The sequence below is a fragment of the Euprymna scolopes genome, chromosome 17, assembly GCF_053919585.1.
Source record: "Euprymna scolopes isolate OS-2025 chromosome 17, ASM5391958v1, whole genome shotgun sequence".
Classification (NCBI taxonomy): Eukaryota; Metazoa; Mollusca; class Cephalopoda; order Sepiida; family Sepiolidae; genus Euprymna; species Euprymna scolopes.
The window spans coordinates 70,782,785-70,808,759 of record NC_136498.1 but is presented as its reverse complement, the minus strand read 5'-3'; the positions used below and the strand labels follow the sequence as shown (position 1 = coordinate 70,808,759).

At 30.0% G+C, this 25,975-nt stretch overlaps 1 protein-coding gene across 5 annotated transcripts in view; it reads right to left on the bottom strand.

Moving 5' to 3' along the window:
- Positions 1–25,975, bottom strand: part of LOC145296782 (uncharacterized) — an 823,821-nt gene that overhangs the window by 198,519 nt on the left and 599,327 nt on the right. For all 5 annotated transcript variants that reach the window (XM_080142846.1, XM_080142847.1, XM_080142845.1 and 2 more), the window contains one exon: positions 17,515–17,568. In XM_080142846.1, coding sequence (XP_079998972.1) covers positions 17,515–17,568 — 54 coding nt within the window. The remainder of the gene's footprint in view (positions 1–17,514; positions 17,569–25,975) is intronic.

The window sequence follows — 25,975 nt, the reverse complement described above, 5'->3', positions numbered from 1 at the left end:
TATATATATATATATATATATATATATATATATATAGACATATATATATATATAAATATATCTATATATATATATAAACATACAGACATATATAGACATATATATATATATAAATATATCTATATATATATATAAACATACAGACATATATAGACATATATATATATATATATATATATATATATATATAAATATATCTATATACATAGACATGTGTATATTTATACTAAGTAAATAAAGTAAAGTTAGGATAAATAAATAAATAACAAATATAAATAAATAAACGGGTGTAGTTAATAATGCGAGGTTAGGTAGACGCATTGTAAGATATGTTCAAAATACATGTTGTTTGGTTTAATATTTATGGGTCTGTATTGCTTTGGTTTGCTTATTGGATAGGGATTAAGTTATAGTGTCTAGAAATTAAATAAAATTTAAAATGATTGTATAAAAAATATATGCATATATATATATATCTTTATGTGTATATAAATTTATATATATATATATATATATATATATATATTTATGTGTGTATATATATATTTATATTTACGTTACTACGTTAGTAGAGCCAAATATGTTTTTAATTATTACAACCTCAAGTGTATTAACTAAATTCATTACAAATTGTTTGAATAGACAGGATAAAAAATATCCGTCTATATCGTCAGATGATTCAAGTTAAAATCTGTTTGAAATCTGAAAAAAAAAAATGTTCAACTTGACTCATCTGACGATATGGGCGGATAATTTTTATCCTGTCTATTAAAACAATTTGTAATGACTTTAGTTAATGCACTTGAGGTTGCAATAAAACAAACACACACACACACACTTGTATGTATACGCCCACATTCTCTCTCTCTCTATATATATATGTATATGTATATATATATATATATATATATATATATATACACACGTCTATGCACTCACATAGTCATGTATTCGTGTATACATATAAATCCACACATTTATGCGATGCACGCTTCTGATGTTTATTGAAAGAAAAAAAAATCCTGACGTGTCATTTTGGCCCCTCTTGTCGGCGAACTGGAAAGCAAACTCCATCCCCACTCATTCACGAAAAAAACCCTCTTGACCCACAAATGAAGATCTCATTTACGTTCTGTACTTGCATAATTGGCATCTACGAGCGACATAAATAGGGCAGGATGGGAAGAGGTGGCGGGAGAGGAAAAGGTGCCCGATAGATATCATTGCGTTATCTCCCGCTGATAGCCATAACGGGCGCTTATCTCAATTTTTAATGACGTAGCAATTACAAAATTAATAAAACGTAAAGTAAAACATAAAAATCGAATAAAACAGGCGACAAGCAACCTGTTTTATTAATGCATTAAAATATAAGCACGACTTTTGTTGGTATTTAATTGCTCCCCCACGAGAGCAATATGTGACACAAGGTCGGCATTAATGTGTTAATTAACCTGCTCCCCAAATACGAGGCATTCTGGCAGTAGTCAGAAATAAAAGAATTACCTCAATATAGAAGGATTTCCCCTCCATTGATTATGAACAAATAAACTTAATTGTAGTATCAGAACAGATACTACACTTGGATCTAAGCTCGAAGGTTCTCCACGAGAGCAATATGTGACACGAGGTCGTTTTTAATATAAGGAGACCAACTCCCCCCACCAAAAAAGGGGCACTCTAGAAGAAGGCAAAAATGAAAATTGTCTTAGTATAGAAGCGTTTCCACTCCATTAACAAAGGACAAATTAACTTGAGTATAGTATCAGAACAGATACTACACTTGGAACTAAGCCCAAAGGCCAGATCCTGCATTTTTTATAACTTCTGGGTTTTGCAGCATTTCAACCCTTTTATTTAATGTGAAAACACTATCTATAATAAACGACCAATTTATATACGACTAGCCCGGGTGTCCGGCGTTGCCTGTGTGTTTGGAGGTATGTTGAGCAAAAAAAAAAAAAAAGTGGTAGTAGGCAGGCAAGCAGGCTCGAATCTGTGACGCGAAGATGGAAAAAAAGTGACCCCCCCAAAAAAAAACCTGACGTCTTACCCCTACTCCATGGCGCGACCGGAAGTTTGCAACGTTGAAATTAGTAAAGTCATTCCAACCGATACAATGACTTGCAAAAATGGCAACGCAAAAAAAAAACAACCCCGACCCCTCTTGTAGAAAAGTGGCCAGTTGAAGGTGAAGTAAGTAATGTTTTTAGACAATTTTTAGATATTTGTCGTCCGAAGAGTGGAACTTCAAAACGGTATCGATCTCGTGAAAATCCGTCCCCTCTGTCGAAAATTAGGCAGACATACACACATACATACATGCAGACATCCATACATACATTTAAACAGACAGGTGAGATTTATATAATAGATTTATTGAATAGATGTTGTTATTTTACAGAGTTAAAAGGAGATTGGATGTTTATACAGTTTTTAATAATAAACTTTTCACAGCTGCCCGTGTCCTTTATGTCTACAAAGCCATCATTCGTCAATGCATGGAGGAACTCATTAATTAAAAAAGACAAAATAAACAAAACTTGGTATTTTTACTATACGGTTACATAAAACTGTGGCTTCATATCTTCCTCGACAATTTTGCTACATAAATAATTACAGTACACTCACTTGGATTTGAATATCGCAATCTCGATTCTATAATCACCTTAGTAACAAATAACGCATTCTTGAATAAGAAAACTAGGTACGTCGGCTTGTTAGGACGTTATAAACTTTCACGCCCATTAACTTTGACTGTGACGTCAACCACGTTTCTAACCTGAACGTGGTCCTCTCCAACGTGATCCTGACCTTCTCGAACGTGATCCTCGGTCTACGCACACGCTCTTCTTTTTATATCTTTGTCTTTTCTTCCTTGCCGTGACGTCACTTCGTACACCTCTCGTCATTTGCACACATCCGCCATACGCGCGACCGCGCTCTGTTACATTAGAACTATATGACCTCGCTATTAACAGTTTTCTTTATAATCAAGCCAGTCGCTATTGTACGATAAAATAAATGTTCTAATAATTCTAAGATATGTGGGTGTAAGAAGTTGGTGAACGCTGAGGTATATATATATATATATGCAACATTCTTTCTCTGAAGCATATTTCATTAAATAAAAAAAAAAACGTTATTGTCTATTAATTCTGTTTTTGATTCTTTTCAACTTCTGGTCTTAATCCTTAACAGGAACTCGCTAATCTAATCGCCAGGTTTGTTGTAAGTCCGAGTACTTTAAATCCTTCTGGATTTATCGTCAGGATTAATCTAACTGGTTTTGAACAATAGGTTGTATATTTATTTCATTGGTTAATTATTTGGATAACTTTACAAACATTTTAGGAAGTTACTACTACTGGTAACGTTTATTTTATTGATATTAGTTTTTCTTTTTTTAAGTTGTTATTGGTAATGAATCCAGTATTTCAAGTTTTCGAATATTATTTGTCTGTTCAAGTATAGATTGTATGTCTAAAAAAATCTTCCTAAATTGAGACAAGGGATATGAATCTCGATTAGTCAGGTGGTTCGGATTCATTGTATTCCGATACAAAACCTGTCTAAGAACACTTCCAAATACATAAACTGCATTTGTGTGAAATTTAATAAAGATATGCACAGCCGTTTCTGAATCCAAAGTGAACTCTCTCTCTCTCTCACACACATACATATACACACAAAAAATTTTTTCATAGTATATATATATATATATATATATATATATATATATATATATATATATATATATACACACACACAGTGTCCATAAAGTCCGTGTGCGCCTTAAAATATTTATAATTTTATTTGTAATTGCAATAGAAATAACATGTAAAAAGGATTTGATTTTGGAACAATTCATTTTAAAATTGCACACGAACTTTATGAACACCCTGTATGTATGTATATATATATATATATATATATATATATATATATATATATATATATATATATATAGATAGATAGATAGATAGATAGAGAGAGAGAGAGAGAGAGATAGATAGATAGATAGATAGATAGATGGAATATTATATAATTCAATAGTATTGGTTTCAATATAGTGATTATATGATTAGTACTACAATATAATTCTAACCACTGCGGCGCGGTTTTCAAATCACGTTATTCTAGCCATACTGATGAGTCGTAGAAATGACGGAACACGTGTCCATCGATGCATACAGATTAAGTGTGTATATTAGCTTATTTAGTTTTATGCTAACAAATTGAAAAAAAAATGATCACGTAGATGAGTAAATGAGATAATGATGATCGAATTGACTAATGAGTTAATTATTATTAATTATTTTCAACCGAATAAGCACCAAACTTGAAAAAGCCACCTGGCGAACTGAAGAAAAACTAGTTGCCATGCACATTCCATAACATTAAAGAGTTATGGAAGCGGAAAGGTAAATCTTAATAGTAGTTTCGAGTCTTAAGTTAAAGCCAGCCAAAAATGGTCGACATTAGGTGGCCATCTAGGAAGTCCCGATAATCGCAAAAATTCGGAAATCAAACGAAACTAGATGGACTTGTGAACATTCCACAGGTGACTGATTCATCTGTAATATATTAACCTTGTATTCTGTGGATGTTCAGAGTAAATATAGACGCTCTGAGATTATTGTAGCTCTTTTGTTAAAACTGCAAACGTATTTATCTAAGCTAGCAGGGATGCAGATATCGTCTATATTATTACAGAGTTAATGTTCTGTCAGTTTTAGTCTATTATGAAGATGCGATTTCAATATACATATATATATATCTATATACATATACATACATATACATATATATACATAGACATACATATACATATATACATACATATACATATATATATACATATACATATATATACATATATATATACACATATATACATACATATACACATATATACATATATATATATGTATATATGTGTATATATATGTATACAGATATGTATATATACATGTATATATATACGTATATATGGATATATATGTATATATATGCATGTGTGTATATATATATGTATATATACAAGTATATATATATACACATATGTATATCGATATATACATAAATATATGTACAGATATACGTATATAGGTATATCTATATATATACGTATATATGTATACATATGTATATATACATATATATGTATGTATACATATATGTATATATATGTGTATATATACATATATATGTATATCTATATATACACATATATGTATATATATACATATATGATGATTGCAACGTCTTGTCAGACGAGTGCCACTCCCTCAGACACTTAAAATCCATGAGCCGATAAATGACTTCCATCGCCACAGAACCATTTTAATAGACAAATGCCTGAGGAGATATCTATATACAGATGATGTTACAGAGTCTTAGCTTTGTACCACAGCTAAATTTCTCTCTTGGTTCAAGATTTTGAGATCCAGCAACAAATAAGAGCAAGATAGTCAGCAACAAGTTAAACTACAGACCAGCTTAATGCGGGTACTGGTCTCCCGCTTTTGTTTTTTTAAAATCAGAGATTTGCTTTTCCTAGGAAGGTTTTCTTCACCACGACTTATTGGAGCCCTCTCCATCCCAATACGCACATACATACACACAAACACACACGGTGCTAGTTGGCCGTTAACCCTGACAAAGGGTTAATTCGCCCTTTGGGAGGTCTTGTTTTTAATCCTTCAGGCAGACTAGCCACCCTCCTCACAAAACAAGTCTGGTGGGGGAACTAGTTTAGTCGCCGATGATCCGACCATGGGGCACGTAGTACTGGGTTACATGGTACCAATAGCATATGACATGACCTGACATATATATGTATATATACATATATACATATATATATATATATACATATATATGTATATATACATATATACATATACATGTATATATACATATATACATATATATGTATATATATACATATATATGTATATATACACATATATATACATATATATATATCTATATACGTGAATATGTATATATAAATACATATATATCTATATATATACATATATATCTATATATATACATATATATATCTATATATACATATATATCTATGTATATACATATATATCTATATATATACGTATGTATCTATACATATATACGTATATATCTATATATATATACATATATATCTATATATATACATATATATATCTATATATATATATATATACGTATGTATCTATACATATATACGTATATATCTATATATATACATATATATCTATATATATACATATATATCTATATATACACATATATATCTATATATACACATATATATCTATATATACACATATGTATGTAGATATATACATATATATGTAAATATATACATATGTATCTATATATACATTTATACGTATATATACATATATATGTTTATCTATGTATATATACACATATATGTATATATACACATATCTGCATATATACACATATATGTATATATACACATATATGTATATATACACACATATATGTTTATCTATGTATATATACACATATATGTATATATATATACACATATCTGCATATATACACATATATGTATATATACACATATATGTATATATACACATATATGTATATATATACATATCTGTATATATATACATATTTGTATATATATACACATATCTGTATATATATATATATATATATACATATCTGTATATATATACACATACATGTATATATAGAGAAATAAAAAGGAACAAACCGTATTATGTGTTTATCAATGTTTCGTCTTTATTTCGAGACTTCCTCTGGATGAATGACACCATCCAGACGAAATAAAGACGAAACGTTGAGGAACACATATTACGGTTTGTTCCTTTTTATTTCTCTATTTTGTCGGAATACTATTTCCATTATTTTCCTCATATGTATATATATACACGTATATGTATATATATATACACGTATATGTATATATATTTACGCATATGTACATATACACGTATATGTATATATATACACATATGTACACACATATATACACACATTTATATATATATATATATATATATATATATAAAGCTGAACGTCTGCGTGTGTTTGTGTCTGGTAATGAATAGGCTCCTATATAGTTTACTTTTTTAAAAAACTGATTACATATAATGATAGAAGATGTATCCAGGATCCGGAATGGGTATGTTTGATCTGGCAGAACGGTGAGCCATAAAAATTGTGGGGTCTGCGTTCGCGCCTGACTCCCAAAGTATGGGAATAAAAATGAAAAAAAAAAAACGTTTACAAGGGGTTTTGATATAGATGTACATAAGAATACTTTGATAAGTATGTTTCAACTTAAATAGGGATGGTATAATGTAATTGTGGGGTCTGCGTCCACGCCTGTACTCGATGGAAATATGGCACACACTTTAACAAGGACTATTCATATCTATTTTCGTAAGTATACTTTGATAATTATGTTTCAGTTTGAAGAAATATAGTATAATAAAACTATTGGGTGTTCGTCCGCGTCTGACCTCCATAGAATGTAAATATGTTACAAAGTTTAACAAGGTTTTTAAAGGGGCGTGGGCCCACAATCACACCTTAACTTTAATCTTAATTCACATTAGCTTTTATTTATTTTTTTGAGTTGAATCATATAATCACCTCATAAATTCACGTTCTTATGAATGTGAAAGCCAAAAACAAAAAAATACACGTGTCACTCTTTCGAAAATAGATAAATAGATAAATAAAAAAATATAAGAACGTTACTTGTTATCGTGTCAAAAGAAGGAAAACATCTTGCTCACTTTATTTATATATCTGTTTAAGTGTTTTCGTCAGTGTACTAGAAGGAATTTAGTTGATTACAACCCTTTCTGCGTGTTAGTTACATTACAATAGTACAACCCTGAATCCGACGGCGCAATACTACACTGTTTAATACTGTAAAACTGAAACGAACTTGTTCTGCTTGGAAAGGGCGCCATTTTCTTCTTATTCATATTATATCGATTCTTTGCTTTAAAAAACTAAAGTAATTACGTGTTTACTTTTTTAATATCCCATTTTGCTGTTTCGGATTATTTTACTAAAGTAAGTAAAGCTTCATTATTTTTCAAAACTGGTTTTGTTTCTTTGTTTTTCGATATTTCGTCGATATTATTTAGTAAGAGTGTTTAGCAAAAAAGCCAACAACCGACTACCCGAAAAAATAAATATACAAGAAATAAATGTTACCATAGTCAATAAAAGTTCAGTTCATGTTTTTTTTTTTGTTTTGAAATAGTTTTTAATGCTCTTTACTTGAAATAATTTAAGCGACCCGGAATTAAAACGAAATTTGAGGCGATAACTACTTAAATGAATTTTTATATAAACTACACATGCCATATTTGAATATTCCTCAAGCACAAAATAACGGAAAACATTAAAATATGTTCATAAATATTCCTTACGTTGACGGAACTCTCTTTAATTTTGAACACAGAATGCTCAAGTGCCCCTCCTTCAAATTGAAAATGGGACTCTCCATTTCAAAGTCGCTGCCATTTTGATTTTTTTTAAAACCGGTGAATTAAAAAAAAAAAAAATTTTTTACAAACTACTTAAAATACAAACCAATGAATTTTCTACCGTAAAAGTAAATTTTATTGACTATGGTAACATTTATTTCTTGTATATTTATATTATTATATATATAACATTTTCTCTTTGTAAGGAAACATCATTTTGTTGGTCACTCTCGGCTACGAATGGAAACAAAGTAGATATAAAAATATATTTTCACGAAAATTATCTTTACTTTCATCATATTTTACTTAGGGTAAAATTTTCGAATATCAAAACCTATCTCTTTACAAACCCCTCCTTTTCATAACCTCATACTTTCATCAATCACAGTCCATTTTCTGTAGGCTGTTTTTGAACCCAGAGAACGATGCGTACTTCTGCTAGTACACACACACACACACACACACACACACACACACATATATATATATATATATATATATATATATATATATATATATATATATATATATATGACTTTGGTGGATTAGCTTGAATCGAAGCCGAAACCTACGGAGAATTCTTGGTAAAATTATTTATAAAAACATAGATGACTTCAGTGCCATCTACTATAATCGAAACCGAAACCAAAATTGAAGGGGTCTTAATAAAATTGTTTATAAAGAAATTAAATTACTTGAGTACCATCAACTATAATCAAAACCGAAACTAAAACTTTTGAAGAAATCTTGGTAAAATTATTTATTATTATTTATTACAAGAAATGGAACTACATAACAATTAAACGACAGTCACTCGGATGTAAGCGTGACGCAAAAAATAAGTAGCACACATTCTATCCTATTTATACATCGGTACTGGTAGAACATTACATTTTCGCAGAACATTTATTGATAGGGCTATGACAACAGCATATTCTTTTCCTTGGTTTAATTGATATCTTATATGTTTATATTGTTCTCGGTTAATTATGTCTATGTCGGACATATACTCAAGAGTCAAAAAAATGAAAAGAATATGCTGTTGTCCTAACCCTATTGATTAGGCAGGTCTCTACCATTATTTTGTATAATTTTCTATTTTTATGTGATTATCGAGACTCCTAGATGACCTTATTATGTCAGCTACTTTGTTTTCGTTTTAACTTAAGACTCCTTATGCTACCTGTGTTTCGAATTAATAAACACTTACAAATATGTTAAAATACACACAAAAAAAAAACTTTTTTAAGTAGGTAGAAGAGTAAGTTTTGCAAGTTTGTTATATATTTGTTTATTTTTCTACGATTTTTCGTTTTGCTGTCTATACTACAAAATGGCCTTTTATTTTTTTATTTCTTTACTTAGACGCTTGACAATTTGATGAGCATAAGACATCAATACATTTCTTATTACGTTTTGTAAATATATGCTTACATTTATTAAAGCAGATATGTAAACCACATCTGCGAATTGAATGGAATAGCATTTAGTAAAAATTCAATTAAATTTTTTTATTTAATTACATGCTTAAAAAAAATCTATTCCCCTCAAACAAGCTTAATTACTTTTGGCTATTGCCATAGAAACCAGGTGTATAAAGGCAACCTGGGTGAGAAGTTGGGAAGCAAGATTTTTTTTCTGTTTTAATTACATTTAAATTTCTGCATGTGGGTACGACAGAAAAAAAAAACAGTGAGCAAGAATGAAATTCCAAAGGCTGAGGAAAGAAGCTTACAGAGTAGAAAAACTGTCGGCAGATAATCGCTAAATAATCGCTAAACAATCGCTAAATAATCGTGAAATAATTGCTAAACAAGCGCTAAATAATTGCTAAACAATCCCTAAATAATTACTAAATAATCGCTAAATAATTACTAAGCAATCGTTAAATAATTGCTAAACAATCGCTAAATAATTGCTAAACAATCGCTAAATAATTGCTAAACAATCGCTAAATAATTGCTAAACAATCGCTAAATAATTGCTAAACAATCCCTAAATAATTACTAAATAATCGCTAAATAATTACTAAGCAATCGCTAAATAATTGCTAAACAATCGCTAAATAATTGCTAAACAATCGCTAAATAATTGCTAAACAATCGCTAAATAATTGCTAAACAATCGCTAAATAATTGCTAAACAATCGCTAAATAATTGCTAAACAATCGCTAAACAATCGCTAAATAATTGCTTGGGTTAGTAAATCCGCGCAATCAATAGCCCCAGCAAAATAAATAAATAAATAAATAAATAAATAAATACGTAAAATGTCGTATATATGCAAAATAAATAAATAAATACGTAAAATGTCGTATATATGTGTGTTTATGGAAAAATATGCTTTTTTAAAATTATATTTCACTCTTTTTTTATACCGACCATTTTATTTATGAAGTTCGATGTATGTTAAATTTAACTACAGAGCATCTCAACAAATAGATGACAAAATACTATATTAAAAAATCGAGGACATTATTCAGCTTACCATTCATTTATTTCAACATGTAAAAACTTCAACAACTGTTGATTAACAGCCCTTATTTCGTAGCACAGAAACAATTTTAAATTGAGGTGAACACCAGGATACTTCAATTAAAAGTCAAATATGAACAGATAAAATTATAGAGGAATAAAAGAGAATCATATATATATATATATAGATATATATATATATATATATATATATATATATATATATTTGCTATCCTGTACTTTAAAGAACCCCAACATCTATTAAACTGTAGAAGAGAAATAGCAAATAACTGTGTTCACAAAATAAAATTTACTCTAGGATAGCGATACAAAATAGTTTTAAAACTAACAAAAACAATAGAAAATAAATAAATAAATAAAATAAATATGAATATACATAAACGATCATACATATATGTATATATATATATATATATATATGTATGTGCATATATGTATGTACACATATATATGTATTTATATATAAACTAACAATAAAAAAAACACTAATCTAGTTTTAAAACAGATCCTTTGTCCGATAAAATGCATGCCGATTGGCTGATAGGAAGGGGCGCGGTGGATACTAGAAAGCTGATTTGATAACTAAATCCTCAATAGAAGAGGACCATATAAAAACGATAAACAACCACAGAATTCGCGCATAAGCCTGAGGAATCCTAGAGTGGATGAAACACCGAATATTCAGTGTAGCTTAATCGCCATATATATTTTATAAATTACTAACTAGCTCTACTTACGTGCTTAGCACTTTTGAAGTAAATACTTAAAGTTTACGCATAAATCTATACTTTCGTCTATTAATTTTATGTGTGTAAATGAAGTAGTTATATATATATATATATATATATATATATATACATACATACTTCAGAATTTCACGACATACATATTTAATTTATTGAATGATTAAAATTTTATATCTATATCTATCTATCTATCTATCTCTCTCTCTCTCTATATATATATATATGTATATATATATCGAAAATCCTAGAGACTTATCACGTTCACACCTAATAGATATTCCCTCTGTTTACAGAGAGAAACCTCAACCGAACGTGAACACTCTCCAAGATCTTCAAATGGAATATTGAGTGAACACGACTCAGGATTGAAAAGTTCACCGCACATGACAGGTTTTTAATGAGAGGGTCAGTGTGTTGCCAAGTACATCTGTTGCTCAGTATATCATATTTCTGATTTTGGTAGGTAGGCGCTGTTGGACTCTTCCATCCGATCTCAATTTCGTTCAACCCGCATAGTTAGCACCGCAACTACTTAAAAACTGTTAATATTATGATGGGGGGGGGTAGAACATCTTTTCGAGAGAATGGCAATAAGGTTCTCGGAGAGAACATAACACGCACATTTGAAGCAAAATAAAATTTTTGTACCTTTGAGCTGATTTGCTTGGCAAATTTCCCACTTACTGTTCCTAACCACAATAAACGTAGATATATTGGACATTTAATCACTATTTGAATTTTAGTTTCAGAAAACTCAATTATTTTTCTTTGCATAACTGATCTAACAACATCCAGAGGGTATCCATTCCTGGATAAGGGTATCAGTGATTATTTTAAATTCCTCATCCAATTTTATACGGGCAGGATGTGTTAGGGCCCAAATTAAATTGATCTTACGTTTTTTTGGGGGGAAGGCAAAATGAATCCCAGCGTGTATACAATTCCTTAAATGTAGATTGTCGGTATATTGATGTAAGGTAACTATATATATATATATATATATATATATATATATATATATATATATATATATATAAACAGTCATCTATATATACATATATATATATATAAGCAGTCATCTATAAATATATATATATAAGAAGTCATCTATATATAGAAATATAAGCTATCATCTATATATATATATATATATATAAGCAGTCATCTATATATATATAAGCAGTCATCTATATATATAAGCAGTCATCTCTATATATATATATAAGCAGTCATCTCTATATATATATAAGCAGTCATCTCTCTATATATATATAAGCAGTCATCTCTCTATATATATAAGCAGTCATCTCTATATATATATAAGCAGTCATCTATATATATATGTATAAGAAGTCATCTATATATATATGTATAAGCAGTCATCTATATATATATATATGTATAAGCAGTCATATATATATGTGTATAAGCAGTCATATATATATATATAAGCAGTCATCTATATATGTATAAGCAGTCATCTATACATATATAAGCAGTCATCTATGCATATATATAATCAGTCATCTATATATATAAATAATCAGTCATATATATATATATATAAACAGTCATCTATATATATATATATATATATAAACATTCATCTATATATATATATATATATAAACAGTCATCTATATATATATAAGCAGTCATCTATATATATATAAGCAGTCATATATCTATACATATATATAAGCAGTCATCTATGTATATATATATAAGCAGTCATCTATATCTATAAGCAGTCATCTATATATAAGCAGACATCTATCTATATAAATAAGCAGTCATCTATATATATAAGCAGTCATCTCTCTCTATATATATAAGCAGTCATCTATATATATAAGCAGTCATCTATATATATAAGCAGTCATCTATATATATATAAGCAGTCATATATATATATAAGCAGTCATATATATATAAGCAGTCATATCTCTCTCTCACTCTCTCTCTCTATATATAAGCAGTCATCTATATATATATATAAACAGTCATCTATATATATATATATATATATATAAGCAGTCATCTATATATATAAGCAGTCATCTATATATATATAAGCAGTCATCTATATATATAAGCAGCCATCTATATTATATATAAGCGATCATCTATATATATAAGCAGTCATCTATATATATAAGCAGTCATCTATATATATATATAGGCAGTCATCTATATATATATAAGCAGTCATCTTTATATATATATATAAGTAGTCATCTTTATATATATAAGCAGTCGTCTATATATATACATATATAAGCAGTCGTCTATATATATATACATATATAAGCAGTCATCTATATATATACATATATAAGCAGTCATCTCTCTCTCTATATATATATAAGCAGTAATCTATATATATATATAAGCAGTAATCTATATATATATATAAGCAATCATCTATGTATATATAAAAGCAGTCATCTGTATATATATATAAGCAGTAATCTATATATATATATAAGCAGTCATCTATATATATATAAGCAGTCATCTATATATATATAAGCAGTCATCTATATATATATATATATATATATATATATAAGCAGTCATCTCTCTCTCAATCTATATATATATATATATACAAGCAGTCATCTATACGTATATATATAAGCAGTCATCTATATAAATATAAGCAGTCATCTATATATATATATATATATAAGCAGTCATCTCTCCCTCTATCTATATATATATATAAGCAGTCACATATATATATATAAGCAGTCATTTATATATACAAGCAGTCATCTATATATATATATATATATATATATATAAGCAGTCATCTATATATATAAGCAGTCATCTATATATATATATAAGCAGTCATCTATATATATATATAAGCAGTCATCTATATATATATATAAGCAGTCATCTATATATATATATATAAGCAGTCATCTATATATATATATATAAGCAGTCATCTATATATATATATAAGCAGTCATCTATATATATATAAGCAGTCATCTATATATATATATAAGCAGTCATCTATATATATATATAAGCAGTCATCTATATATATATAAGCAGTCATCTATATATATATAAGCAGTCATCTATATATATATATATAAGCAGTCATCTATATATATATAAGCAGTCATCTATCTATATATATAAGCAGTCATCTATATATATATAAGCAATATATATAAGCAGTCATCTATGTATATATATATATAAGCAGTCATCTATATATATATATATAAGCAGTCGTCTATATATATAAGCAGTCATCTATATATAAGCAGTCATCTATATATATATATATAAGCAATCATCTATATATATAAGCAGTCATCTATATATATATATATATATATATATATATATAAGCAGTCATATATATATATATATATATATATAAGCAGTCATCTATATATATATATATAAGCAGATATCTATATATATATATAAGTAGTCATCTATATATAATATATATATATAAGCAGTCATCTATATATATATATATATATATATATAAGCAGTCATCTATATATATATATATATATATATATATAAGCAGTCATCTATATATATATACACTTGTGCCCGATATTATTCATACCCCCCTTGAAAATCGAGTTTATTAGGTGTAACTTTGTAAGAATTTATTGTTTACGTCCATATTGATACATATTCTTAATAAACCTCTTCTGATCATTTTCGTCATTTTAAAATCTCGGGATACTTGTAATAAAAGAAATATACAGCTATTTATAAAATCTGCAATGTTCAAAAATAATCATACCCCCTTATTTTTTCAGTATTAATCGAGTTTCTGACTGTTTGTTTCCTGTTTGATTCTTATTTTGAATGCTTTTAAACAACCTTTGATTAATTTCATTTCGTTTTTTGCATTTTTCAGAAATTAAAATGATATCAACTGAAAACCAATAAAAGAATAAAAATTATTAGAATGGGGAAGAAAAAAGAGCTTAGTAATGATTTTAGGACTAAAATTGTGAATTCACATAAGGATGGTTTAGGTTACAAGTCAATTTCCAAGAAATTTGAGGTCCCTACAGCAACAGTACAGAGCATCATCAAAAAATTCCAGAGCCACCACACAACAAACAACTTGATTGGTAGAGAAAGGAAAAGGAAACTGTCTGCTAGAGCCATCAGGAATATTGTAAGAAGTGTTAATGCAAATTCAACCACCACTACTAAGGACATTTTAGAAAATCTGGAGTCTTCTGACATAAAAATATCAAGGCAAACATTGCAAAGGACTCTGCATGAAAATGGTCTGAAAGGAAGAAGACCAAGAAGGACTCCATTGCACACCGGAAAACACCTTGCAGCACGTCTAAAGTTTGCTAGGACCCATGTGAATTCTCCAGAGTCCGTTTTCTCAAGTATTTTGTGGACTGACGAAACAAAAATTGAATTGTTTGGCCATATGGATGCTTCTTACGTTTGGAGGAAGAAAGGAGAAGCTTACAACCCAAAGAACACCATACCCACGGTGAAACATGGTGGTGGTAGCCTAATGTTTTGGGGCTCCTTTTCGGCTAGTGGTCCAGGTAGTTTGGTCAAGATAGATGGAACCATGAAGAAGGAGCAATATTTGGAGATACTCCAGAAAAACATTAGACAGGATGCGGAGAAGCTCCATTTAGGACCAAACTGGGTCCTTCAACAGGATAATGATCCAAAACATACTGCCAAAATAGTCAAGAAATGGTTTGAGGATAATCAAATTAATGTTTTGGAATGGCCTAGCCAGAGTCCCGACCTGAACCCTATCGAAAACCTCTGGCACATATTGAAAACTGAGGTTAAAAAGCGGAAACCTAGAAATTTGAGGGATTTGGAGAACTACTGCATTGAAGAATGGTCAAAAATCAGTGTTGATGCTTGTAAAAACCTTGTTGATAAATATCCAAAACGGTTACAGACAGTTATTAAGAATAAAGGGCATGCTATTGACTATTAGTAAGAGAGGTATGAATAATTTTGAACTAGTGCCATTATTGTTTTTCTTTGTATAATGTTTCAAACTTGCATAATTTATTTATTTGTTGAGTTTAAATTAAATGCTTATGCTTGATTTATTGTTTGAAATCCCTTTAATATTGTCTACCTTCTGGTTTGAGCAATATTCTTATAGAAATCTCAAAGATCCGAGGGGTATGAATAATATCGGGCACAAGTGTATAAGCAGTCATTTAGCGTTATGCAACAATCACGATATTTACTAGTTTGGACACTATAAACTGTTTACTGTTGTGCCTATAATTGGTATTTATAGTTGTTAAATTGCCTTTAATTCTCGTGGTAGTTGTTATCAAATGGAGTCAGAGGTGACTTTGGAGCTGGATTCGAATCTTCCGATCAGTGATTTCCTTCACTGATGATTCCGAAAGCATGGAACACTAGTGTCTAGAGGTGTAGAAATGTGTGTACACACACACACACACACACACACACACACACACACACTGTATTTTAAAAGAATTTTTAAATACGTATATATGCATGCGTCTGTGGGTGTAAGCATTAGATTTAATATTCATATGCGTGTACGTATACGCTGGCTCGTTAAGAATTCCTTATTAAAAAAAAATGTTTGTTAAGTAAAAAAAAAAACATACATAATATAAAGCCCTCCTCCTCAGCTCTAGAAAAGCAGTTTTTGTCTATATCGTCATCGTTCCAACAGATAAGTATACACAAAAAGATATGTAATGAATCGAAAAACTCACCTTCTCACCGTCCGTTCCAGGAAGTCCATTAATACCCGATTTTCCGAGTGGTCCCTAGAGTTAAAAAAAAAACAATAATAAAAAAAATGAAATATAATGTAATATTATAAAGGCATAATTACACACACACACACACACACACACACACACACACACACACACACACACACACATTTATATATATAATTATTCAAACACTACCGTGTTTAAATATATTGTTAAGTGGCAGTTTTAGTCATTTAGAACTACTTTAAAGCTTCACCGGTCACTCATTTTTCGACAAAATTTCAAACAATTATTACAGTTCATAGATCACATTCTCAGCTATATTGTGAAAAAAATTTTTCATTTTCGTTCAGTAAAACAAAAGTTATGATGAATTTTCTGGTGTTCAAAATTGTGAAAATATGTAAGGAGGTGAGCGACGCTTTTTATGACTGATTTCCATGGCAACCACGTCGCCTCAGCGATTACTGTTGCTACTAATTCACTGTTGTCTCGAAAAGAGAAGTAACAAGTGAAACAGAGAATGAAAGTATGAAAGGAAGATAATTGGGGGGATTTTATAGAAAACAGACGAGTGGCGTACATTGTTATTATATATGTGTTTATGGGGGCAAAGAAAATAAAAACAAACTGAAATTAAACGAAGGACAAGTGAATTTATTAGAAGCTTGAAAAAATCATGGATTACAATAGAAAAATGCGAGCATGAAAAGTAATATGGTTAAGCTTAAACATGGAAAAGTAAAGGACTAGTTGTTAAAACTGGAAAAGAAAAGGACAACATATTTTAGTAAAAATATAATAAATTTATAACTTAAAATATTGCAGCATTAAGATTTTTTTAAAATTCAATTTAACATTATATAATCATTTCTTAATGCTGCAATATTTTAAGTTATAAATTTATTATATTTTTTACTAGAATAGCCTGTCCTTTTCTTTTCCAGTTTTAACAAATAGTCCTTTACTTTTCCATGTTTAAGCTTAACCATATTACTTTTCATGCTCGCATTTTCTACTGTAATATAAAGCAGGAAGGGTTGCTTGCGCGTGAAATTTGTGTGGCAGGAGGTGCGCAATCTCCAACCACACCTCTCCTGAGTCAACATACCAGTCGCAAGTGAAGTACAGGGAAACTGGGAACAAATACCGAGATAAGCGGAGAGGACATACAGCGCGTAAGAATTCTCAAATGGTCACCTATCTGGTTCTAACCAGGCTCAACGCGATTATGCCGTATATATATATATATATATATATATATATATATATATATATAAACTCAAACTTTAGTATCATTTAATTATAACAGAGATAAATCGATTACATTACACACAAATAAATTTTTATTTTATTTAGTAAATACTTAATGTCAAATTATCATTTTAAAGTTTATTTAATTTGATAGGGAAACAACTATATAATAAAAGTGAACGTACGTGTGCCCGGCTTCAATAATCTTGCATGCAAATTTAATTCTCATTAACTAACAATGTGTAGGTTAATATCATTAATAATTGATAATAATAATAATAATAATAATAATAATAATAATAATAATAATAATAAAGAAAGAAATGAATTTTTTCTGCTTTTAAAATAGACACGTGAATGTTACTTTCTTATATTTATCACTACTAGCGGAACTTGTGGAAATCCCACAGCGACATCTTTCATATCATGTTCATTGCTGATGGGCATTCTGTGGAAGTTCAACGTGAGTGGAAACCCCGTGATATTATTGTGGTCAATTTGTTAAAACTGTAAAAGTATTTATCTAAGTAATCTGGTTAAGCAGAACAGATACTACGCTTGAATCCTAGCATGAAGACCAAGAATGTATATTTTAGTTTCACGTACGGACCCAAAACGACATCATTTTAATTTTTTTATTTTTTATTTTTTTTACATTTGGTCTTCGATAATCGGGATATCGTAAAAAAAAAGGACATAAAGTGACAACATACTACGAACATTAAATTAGCGAATCTATATATAATTTCTATGTTCGTAGTATGTTACCACCTTTCATCCTCTTTTATAATAAATACAATCTCCCGATCCAATATTTTATAATCTGAAAACCGTGACACACGTACGTAAACATTATTACTAAGTAGAATTTCTCGCACACGTCAGTACCAGCAATTACTCCCAGATGTTTCTGGAATCTGAGTCACAACAAGTCTTCCCAGTACTCTCTATTTTTTTCTATAATCTTTGCAAATGACTTTGCGTTATTTCGGTAGCCGTTTACCATTGATTTTTTTCGCTGACAACGAATATTAGTTTTCACTGAAATTTAGATGGTAATAAGTCCCCTAAAAGTCTAGCACTCTAGCATTCAAACTGTAGAGGTCTGGTTAGTGCTTTCCCTACTCACCTCCTTTTATTCTCCTTTGTGATTTACGACTATTATTATTATTATTATTATTATTATTATTATTATTATTATTATTCACTTCACAGTGCTGTGATGTTTTACACCGGATTATTTTCCTAAATAGCTGGATTTTACACCAAAGCAAATGAGGATAGTCAAAGAGTTAATTAGATGGGAAGCACCTGGCGTAGGATGCTTACTGAGCCAAGCAGAACAGACTTCTGGAGTACAGTGATGTATTTGATTTCCAAGAAGTTCAACTGCTTCATAAGATCATCAGGAATTGAGCCAAGTGCACCTATGATTATTGGCACGGTGGGAGTTTTCTTATTCCACAATCTAGGAATCTTCCTTATTCAGTTTCTGATAGTTCTGTAGTTTTTCATTCATTCATTAATTATTATTATTGTTGTTGTCGTTATTGTTGTTGTTGTTGTTGTTAAAAAAAAACAGAACACAGGAAGAGAGAGTTTCCTTATCATTTGCTTCCGTCTTTCTTTTATCTTCGATTAGTTTTGTTTTCTTTATTTAATGATAAAAAGAGAGGGAGAGAAAGCCTGATAGTTTAAAACATCAACAACAAAAACGACTAAATGTTTAAAAGACACCATCTCTGTTGCTGATTTACGCTATGCCTTCTTTTCTTTTTGTTTTTAAAGTTAACTACATTTTTAATTATCGATGCTATATAATGATAAGTAATCAATAATTAGTATAATGAAAAGCTTCACTAATTAAACAAAGTTATTTGTAATTGTTCGTATTATAATTTAAAGGAAGCACATTCCAGTAGATTTGACGTATAGTACAGAAAGTTAGAGAATTTATGATGAGAAACCCAACGTAGACAAGTAATTCAACGTAAACAGATATTCATAATATTGGATATATTCATAATCGTGCCCTAGTTTCAAAAGAGGAGAGATATAACATGAGAAATATTTGGAATCAAGTCTCCCTTTGCTGTTATTTTAGATCATTTGAAATCATAGCAGCAAGTTTTTGTCTCCCCTCCATCAAGGTCAGAGGTTTTGGAGAATATATATAAGTGAACGTGTCTGTTTGTCTGTCTGTCTGTGTACATTTCCGTACGCAATAACTCTGTCAATTTTTAGTCTATAGACTCGAAATTTGATATACAGGGTACTGACATTTGGGAAAATACATGTGCTTGGTTTTCAGCCAGAAATTTTGCGGTTAAGGGGTCAAAGTTCAACGATTTGACCTTTGAGAACTCTACCAAACTCCTCCGATAATTTTGGGTGTAAACACTTGAAATTTTAGATATAGGTTTGTTGGACATGGATCTAACTTAATAACTTGATTCGAGCCCAAAACAATAAATGATAAGGGGTCATAATAAGGGTCAAAGTTAAAAAAATTGACCGTTTGTTTTTTTGTTTTTTTTGCTTAGCATACACCTCCAAACACCCGGGCAACGTCGGGCACCCATGCTAGTATATCTATAAAAATGAACGTGTCTGTGTGTGTGTGTGTGTGTGTGTCTGTCTGTGTACATTTCCCTACGCAATAACTCTGTTAATTTTTAGTCTACAGACTCGAAATTTAATATACAGGGTATCAATTTTCATCCTTACCTCTTGTTTCGAATAATAAATGCTGCAAATTCTAATTTGCAAAATTCCAACTTCCTTCATGTACAGATGCTCTCTATCGAATATTGAGCATTTTGATCTCGTTAGGATTGTCTTATATATATATATATATATATATATATATATATATATATATATATATATATATATATATATATATATATATCCTTTTTAAGTTTCAAAAATTCTCCATACTGTAAACTTGAAATTTCTGAACTATATATAGAGAAAGAGATAGAGAAAGAAGTGTAGAGATATCATCCGCAGACAGTATTTCGTTGTATTATGGCTGCGCAATGTGACTATGCATGGTAAGTATTTCGATCGCTAGTACACTAATAAGCTATCTTATCACTAAAGGATTCGATACATCACGAAAGTAAAATTAATTATATTTTAATATTTGCTTAAATTACAAGTTCCCGAGAAACCTCAGGTTTACAGATAGTAATGCTTTACTCTACGAATCCATTACTACTTACTGTACACACACACACACACACACACACACACACACACACACACACACACACACACACACACACACACCGTAATGTATGTATGCTTGTATAAAATACATATGCTAATATAAAATAAAATAAACATAAATGGAATGTGACAGACAATCTTTCTCATTTTGGTAACAAAATTAGGTCACTCATCACAATGCAAACCATAAAAAAGCCAACATCTTCCCTCTTCCTCTGCATGTTCCCTATCATCAACTTGGATTGCTTTGATTAGATAGATATATTCCGCCTACATACGAACGCATATATATATATATATATATATATATATTTTTTTTTTTTTTTTGTTTGTTTTACGGAACATAAACTCTTTTTAGGTTATTTAATGCCAAATCCAGTGATTTTGAAGAAAAATATTTTAATAGGATATATTTATAATTTTTTTTTCAAGTCAATTTATATTTAACCCATAGTTGGGACCCTAACAGGTACTACTACTCCGGGCCAGAGTGGACCTGGGGGCAATGGCAATTAAGGAGTGGCTAAACACTCCTCAAAGCCCGCAAGCTGGGGCCTCACCATCGGAGAGAGTTTAAGGTAATATCCAGGACCATATATATATTTTTTTTTACAAGGTGGTCACCACTTATCAAGGCCCGGAAGCCACTCAGGGATAAGGGTTATTGTAAGTACAGTACGTTAGTGTGGATATTTAAAGTGTCTGCTTAAGGGGGCGGTTCATCAGGAATTTGTTTACGATGGACTTGAAGACATCCAAGTTGTAGTCAGGAGGGAAGCATGCAGACGGAACAGATTTCCACAGGCGTGCAGTTCTAAAAAAAGAAGCTTTGTTCATGGAATCTACGTTTTGATTTAGGCACACGAGCATATTTATATATTACTTGTTCCACGAAAACTTACATGTGCCGTGTTGAAATAATTAGACAACGCGCGCGGAAGTTGTACCGTATCCACTTTATAATGCAGACATATTTCCATCTATGGTTTATTCCGATCATTCCAGCATTTTATTAAAGGTCGCAAATTTATACCTTTCGATGAAGTTCAAGAAGTTCGTCATGAATTGTTCCAGTTGTTTGAATCTGTGATAAATCAAGAAATTGCCATCCACATTTGTAAAAAAAAATTATTTACTTAATTACAAACCTTATGGATTTTCTCTTGCAAGATCAACGGCTGACACGCTCTATAATCACATAATACATACCAGCGATTATCTTGAAAGTGGATTTATTTCTAAGGAAATAGCTCTTGATATATAGAATGTTAGAGATAGGGTTTGGCAAAAAGATTTGTTTCATTAGCTTGTAAGTTATCAGATATCTGGAAATGTCCTTTCAATTGTCAAATACTTTCTCTCTGATAGATTTATAAAAGTAGTTGTTAATGGACAGCAGTTCCAAGTACGTAGTATCAATTGCAGCGTGCCTCAAGCATCAATTTTAGTCTTTACTCTCTTCTCTTGTTGGAGACACCTCTCCATGGGATTAATGGACTATCTCATAACTTCACTTCCCGTAACGAGTACCGGTACCCAGCAGTCAGAGATTGGTACGTGGCGAAGGAGGTCGTATGCAAACTCCCAACAGTGGAGGAATGGTATTGCTCAACCCGCTCTGCCTGTAATATATGTGAATACGTGTTTGTTTCTAAAAGTCCTGTGTTCGTTTCGTTTTATTAACATTTAACACCATAACACTTACCTTCATCAATGATCTTTCAAATGACATGATGAGATCATTCGTTGACATATGAACACGCGCGTGCGCATGCGCGCGCACACACACACACATATATATATATATATATATATATATATACACGAAGATATAATTTTATGCGCAAATTTATCACTATTTACTTCAACAGTGCTCAATACATAGGGAGAGCTATATAGTAAGTTATGAATATATATATGGTAATTAAGCTACACAGAATATTCCGCGTTAAATTCTCGTGAGAATTCAGGCATAAGCCTGACGAATTCTCACGAGAATGAAACGCGAAATATTCTGGGTAGCTTAATTACCATCTCGTGAGAATTCGTCAGGCTTATGCCTGAATTCTCACGAAAATTTAACGCGAAATATTCTGTCTAGCTTAATTACCATATACATTTTCATAACTTACTATATATATATATATATATATATATATTTCTGCAGAAATATATTTTCTTATAATATATATCAATCCTTATTTAAGAAGCTCAATGTAATGACAGAGCAATATAGAGAATAAATGACAAAAAGTTATATTCCAAAATTCATGATGTAGACCATCTTATAATTCATTCCTTTAATTCAGTTTATATATATATATATATATATATATATATATATATATATATATATGTATATATATATATATATATATCCACTAGCAGGCGGCCCGGCATTGCCCGGTTGTAAAATACGCTAAAATATGATATTTTGATTAAGGCAGATTTCGTATTTATTATTATATTATATTGGACCCAATATATAGTAATATTTAAAAAGTAAAAAAAAAAAAAAAAAAAAAATGACCGATGCGCCATCACCGAGAATCGAAACCAAAACGTTTAGCTCACGATTTACTTTTTCCCTTGACGAAAGTGCGCGAGCTATGAAGAAATGTGTGCTGCAAGGCTAAAAATTAAAACGTGAACCAACAACTATTACGTTACACATGTATATTCGGAATGCTGTCGTTCGACATTGACCTGGAAAATTCCATATTTTTTTAAATTTTCCCACTTTTGCACTGATTTTACCAGGCTAAAACCCAAATATAAAGTTTTGCATGAATTCGAATATACTATATTAAGCTTCATGTCTGTAGACCAAAAAATGGCCGAGGAGTTTGGTAGGCAAACTTTTCTAAACAAATATATATACGCATACATAAATATATATATAAAAAGAGGTCTACTATAACGTTTTTACGCAGATATTACGCAAGTATAAATCATGTAGAATATCTGCATGAATATAATTACACGTAATAGTTAACTAAAGATGACCATATTATAAGAAGACCGAAAAAACTAATAGGGAATTAATTAAAATGAATGTATAAAAGAATATGCTAATTAGCTAGATCTTTTTAGATGGATGCAATTCTATGACCCATATATAACAAAGTTGCATCTTTTTTTTTTAAATAAATATAAAAAGGGTTTTTAATATAAATATCAATACACACAAAAATAATTATAGGAGCATATATATATATATATATATATAATACGTTATGGGAGGTTTAAAAAGCATAACATCGATGCAAGGACTTCGAAGAGCATTGATGATCAATGTCTTTCCGACTCTTTCTTCCGATTGAAGCATTTGGTACAATGGTGGAGTGGGTGGTGACCCGTTACTTTTAACCAATGTTCGGACCATTAATCGGAATCAGAAATATCTTAACTTTTTGGGGCATCGAAATCGGTATCGAAATAATAAAAAAAATAAAACAATTATTTAAAAATTTTTTGTCTTTGTTTAAGCTATATTTTCAATTGCTGGTACTAATGACAAATATTTAAAAATTCCAACTACCAATCAAACTTTAATCTCTAGATAACCCCCCCACCCCCCACCCCACTGCGAGTGTTTATTTTTTTTACAATTTCGAAAATATATGCACATATTTACATAAGTATTTACGATAATTCGACCCGCCATCATTAAAAAAAATACTTCGTGGCTTAATATTTAGAGATTTAAAAAGGAGTCGGAATCGGTAATTGTTCGGAATCAGAAATTAAAAACAAAATCGGTAATTGTATTGGAATCGTGATAAGTATTGGAATCGTGATAAGTATTGGAATCGTCCGATTACTAGTTTTAACGAGTCTAATACAATGCTTCACTTGTTTCACGAATCACGACCGGAATCTCATTTCTCCCCAATTGAAATAAACGGGTTTTTTTTTCTCTAAGAAAACTATACGCTTTGATAAACTCATGGGACTAACTTTCACA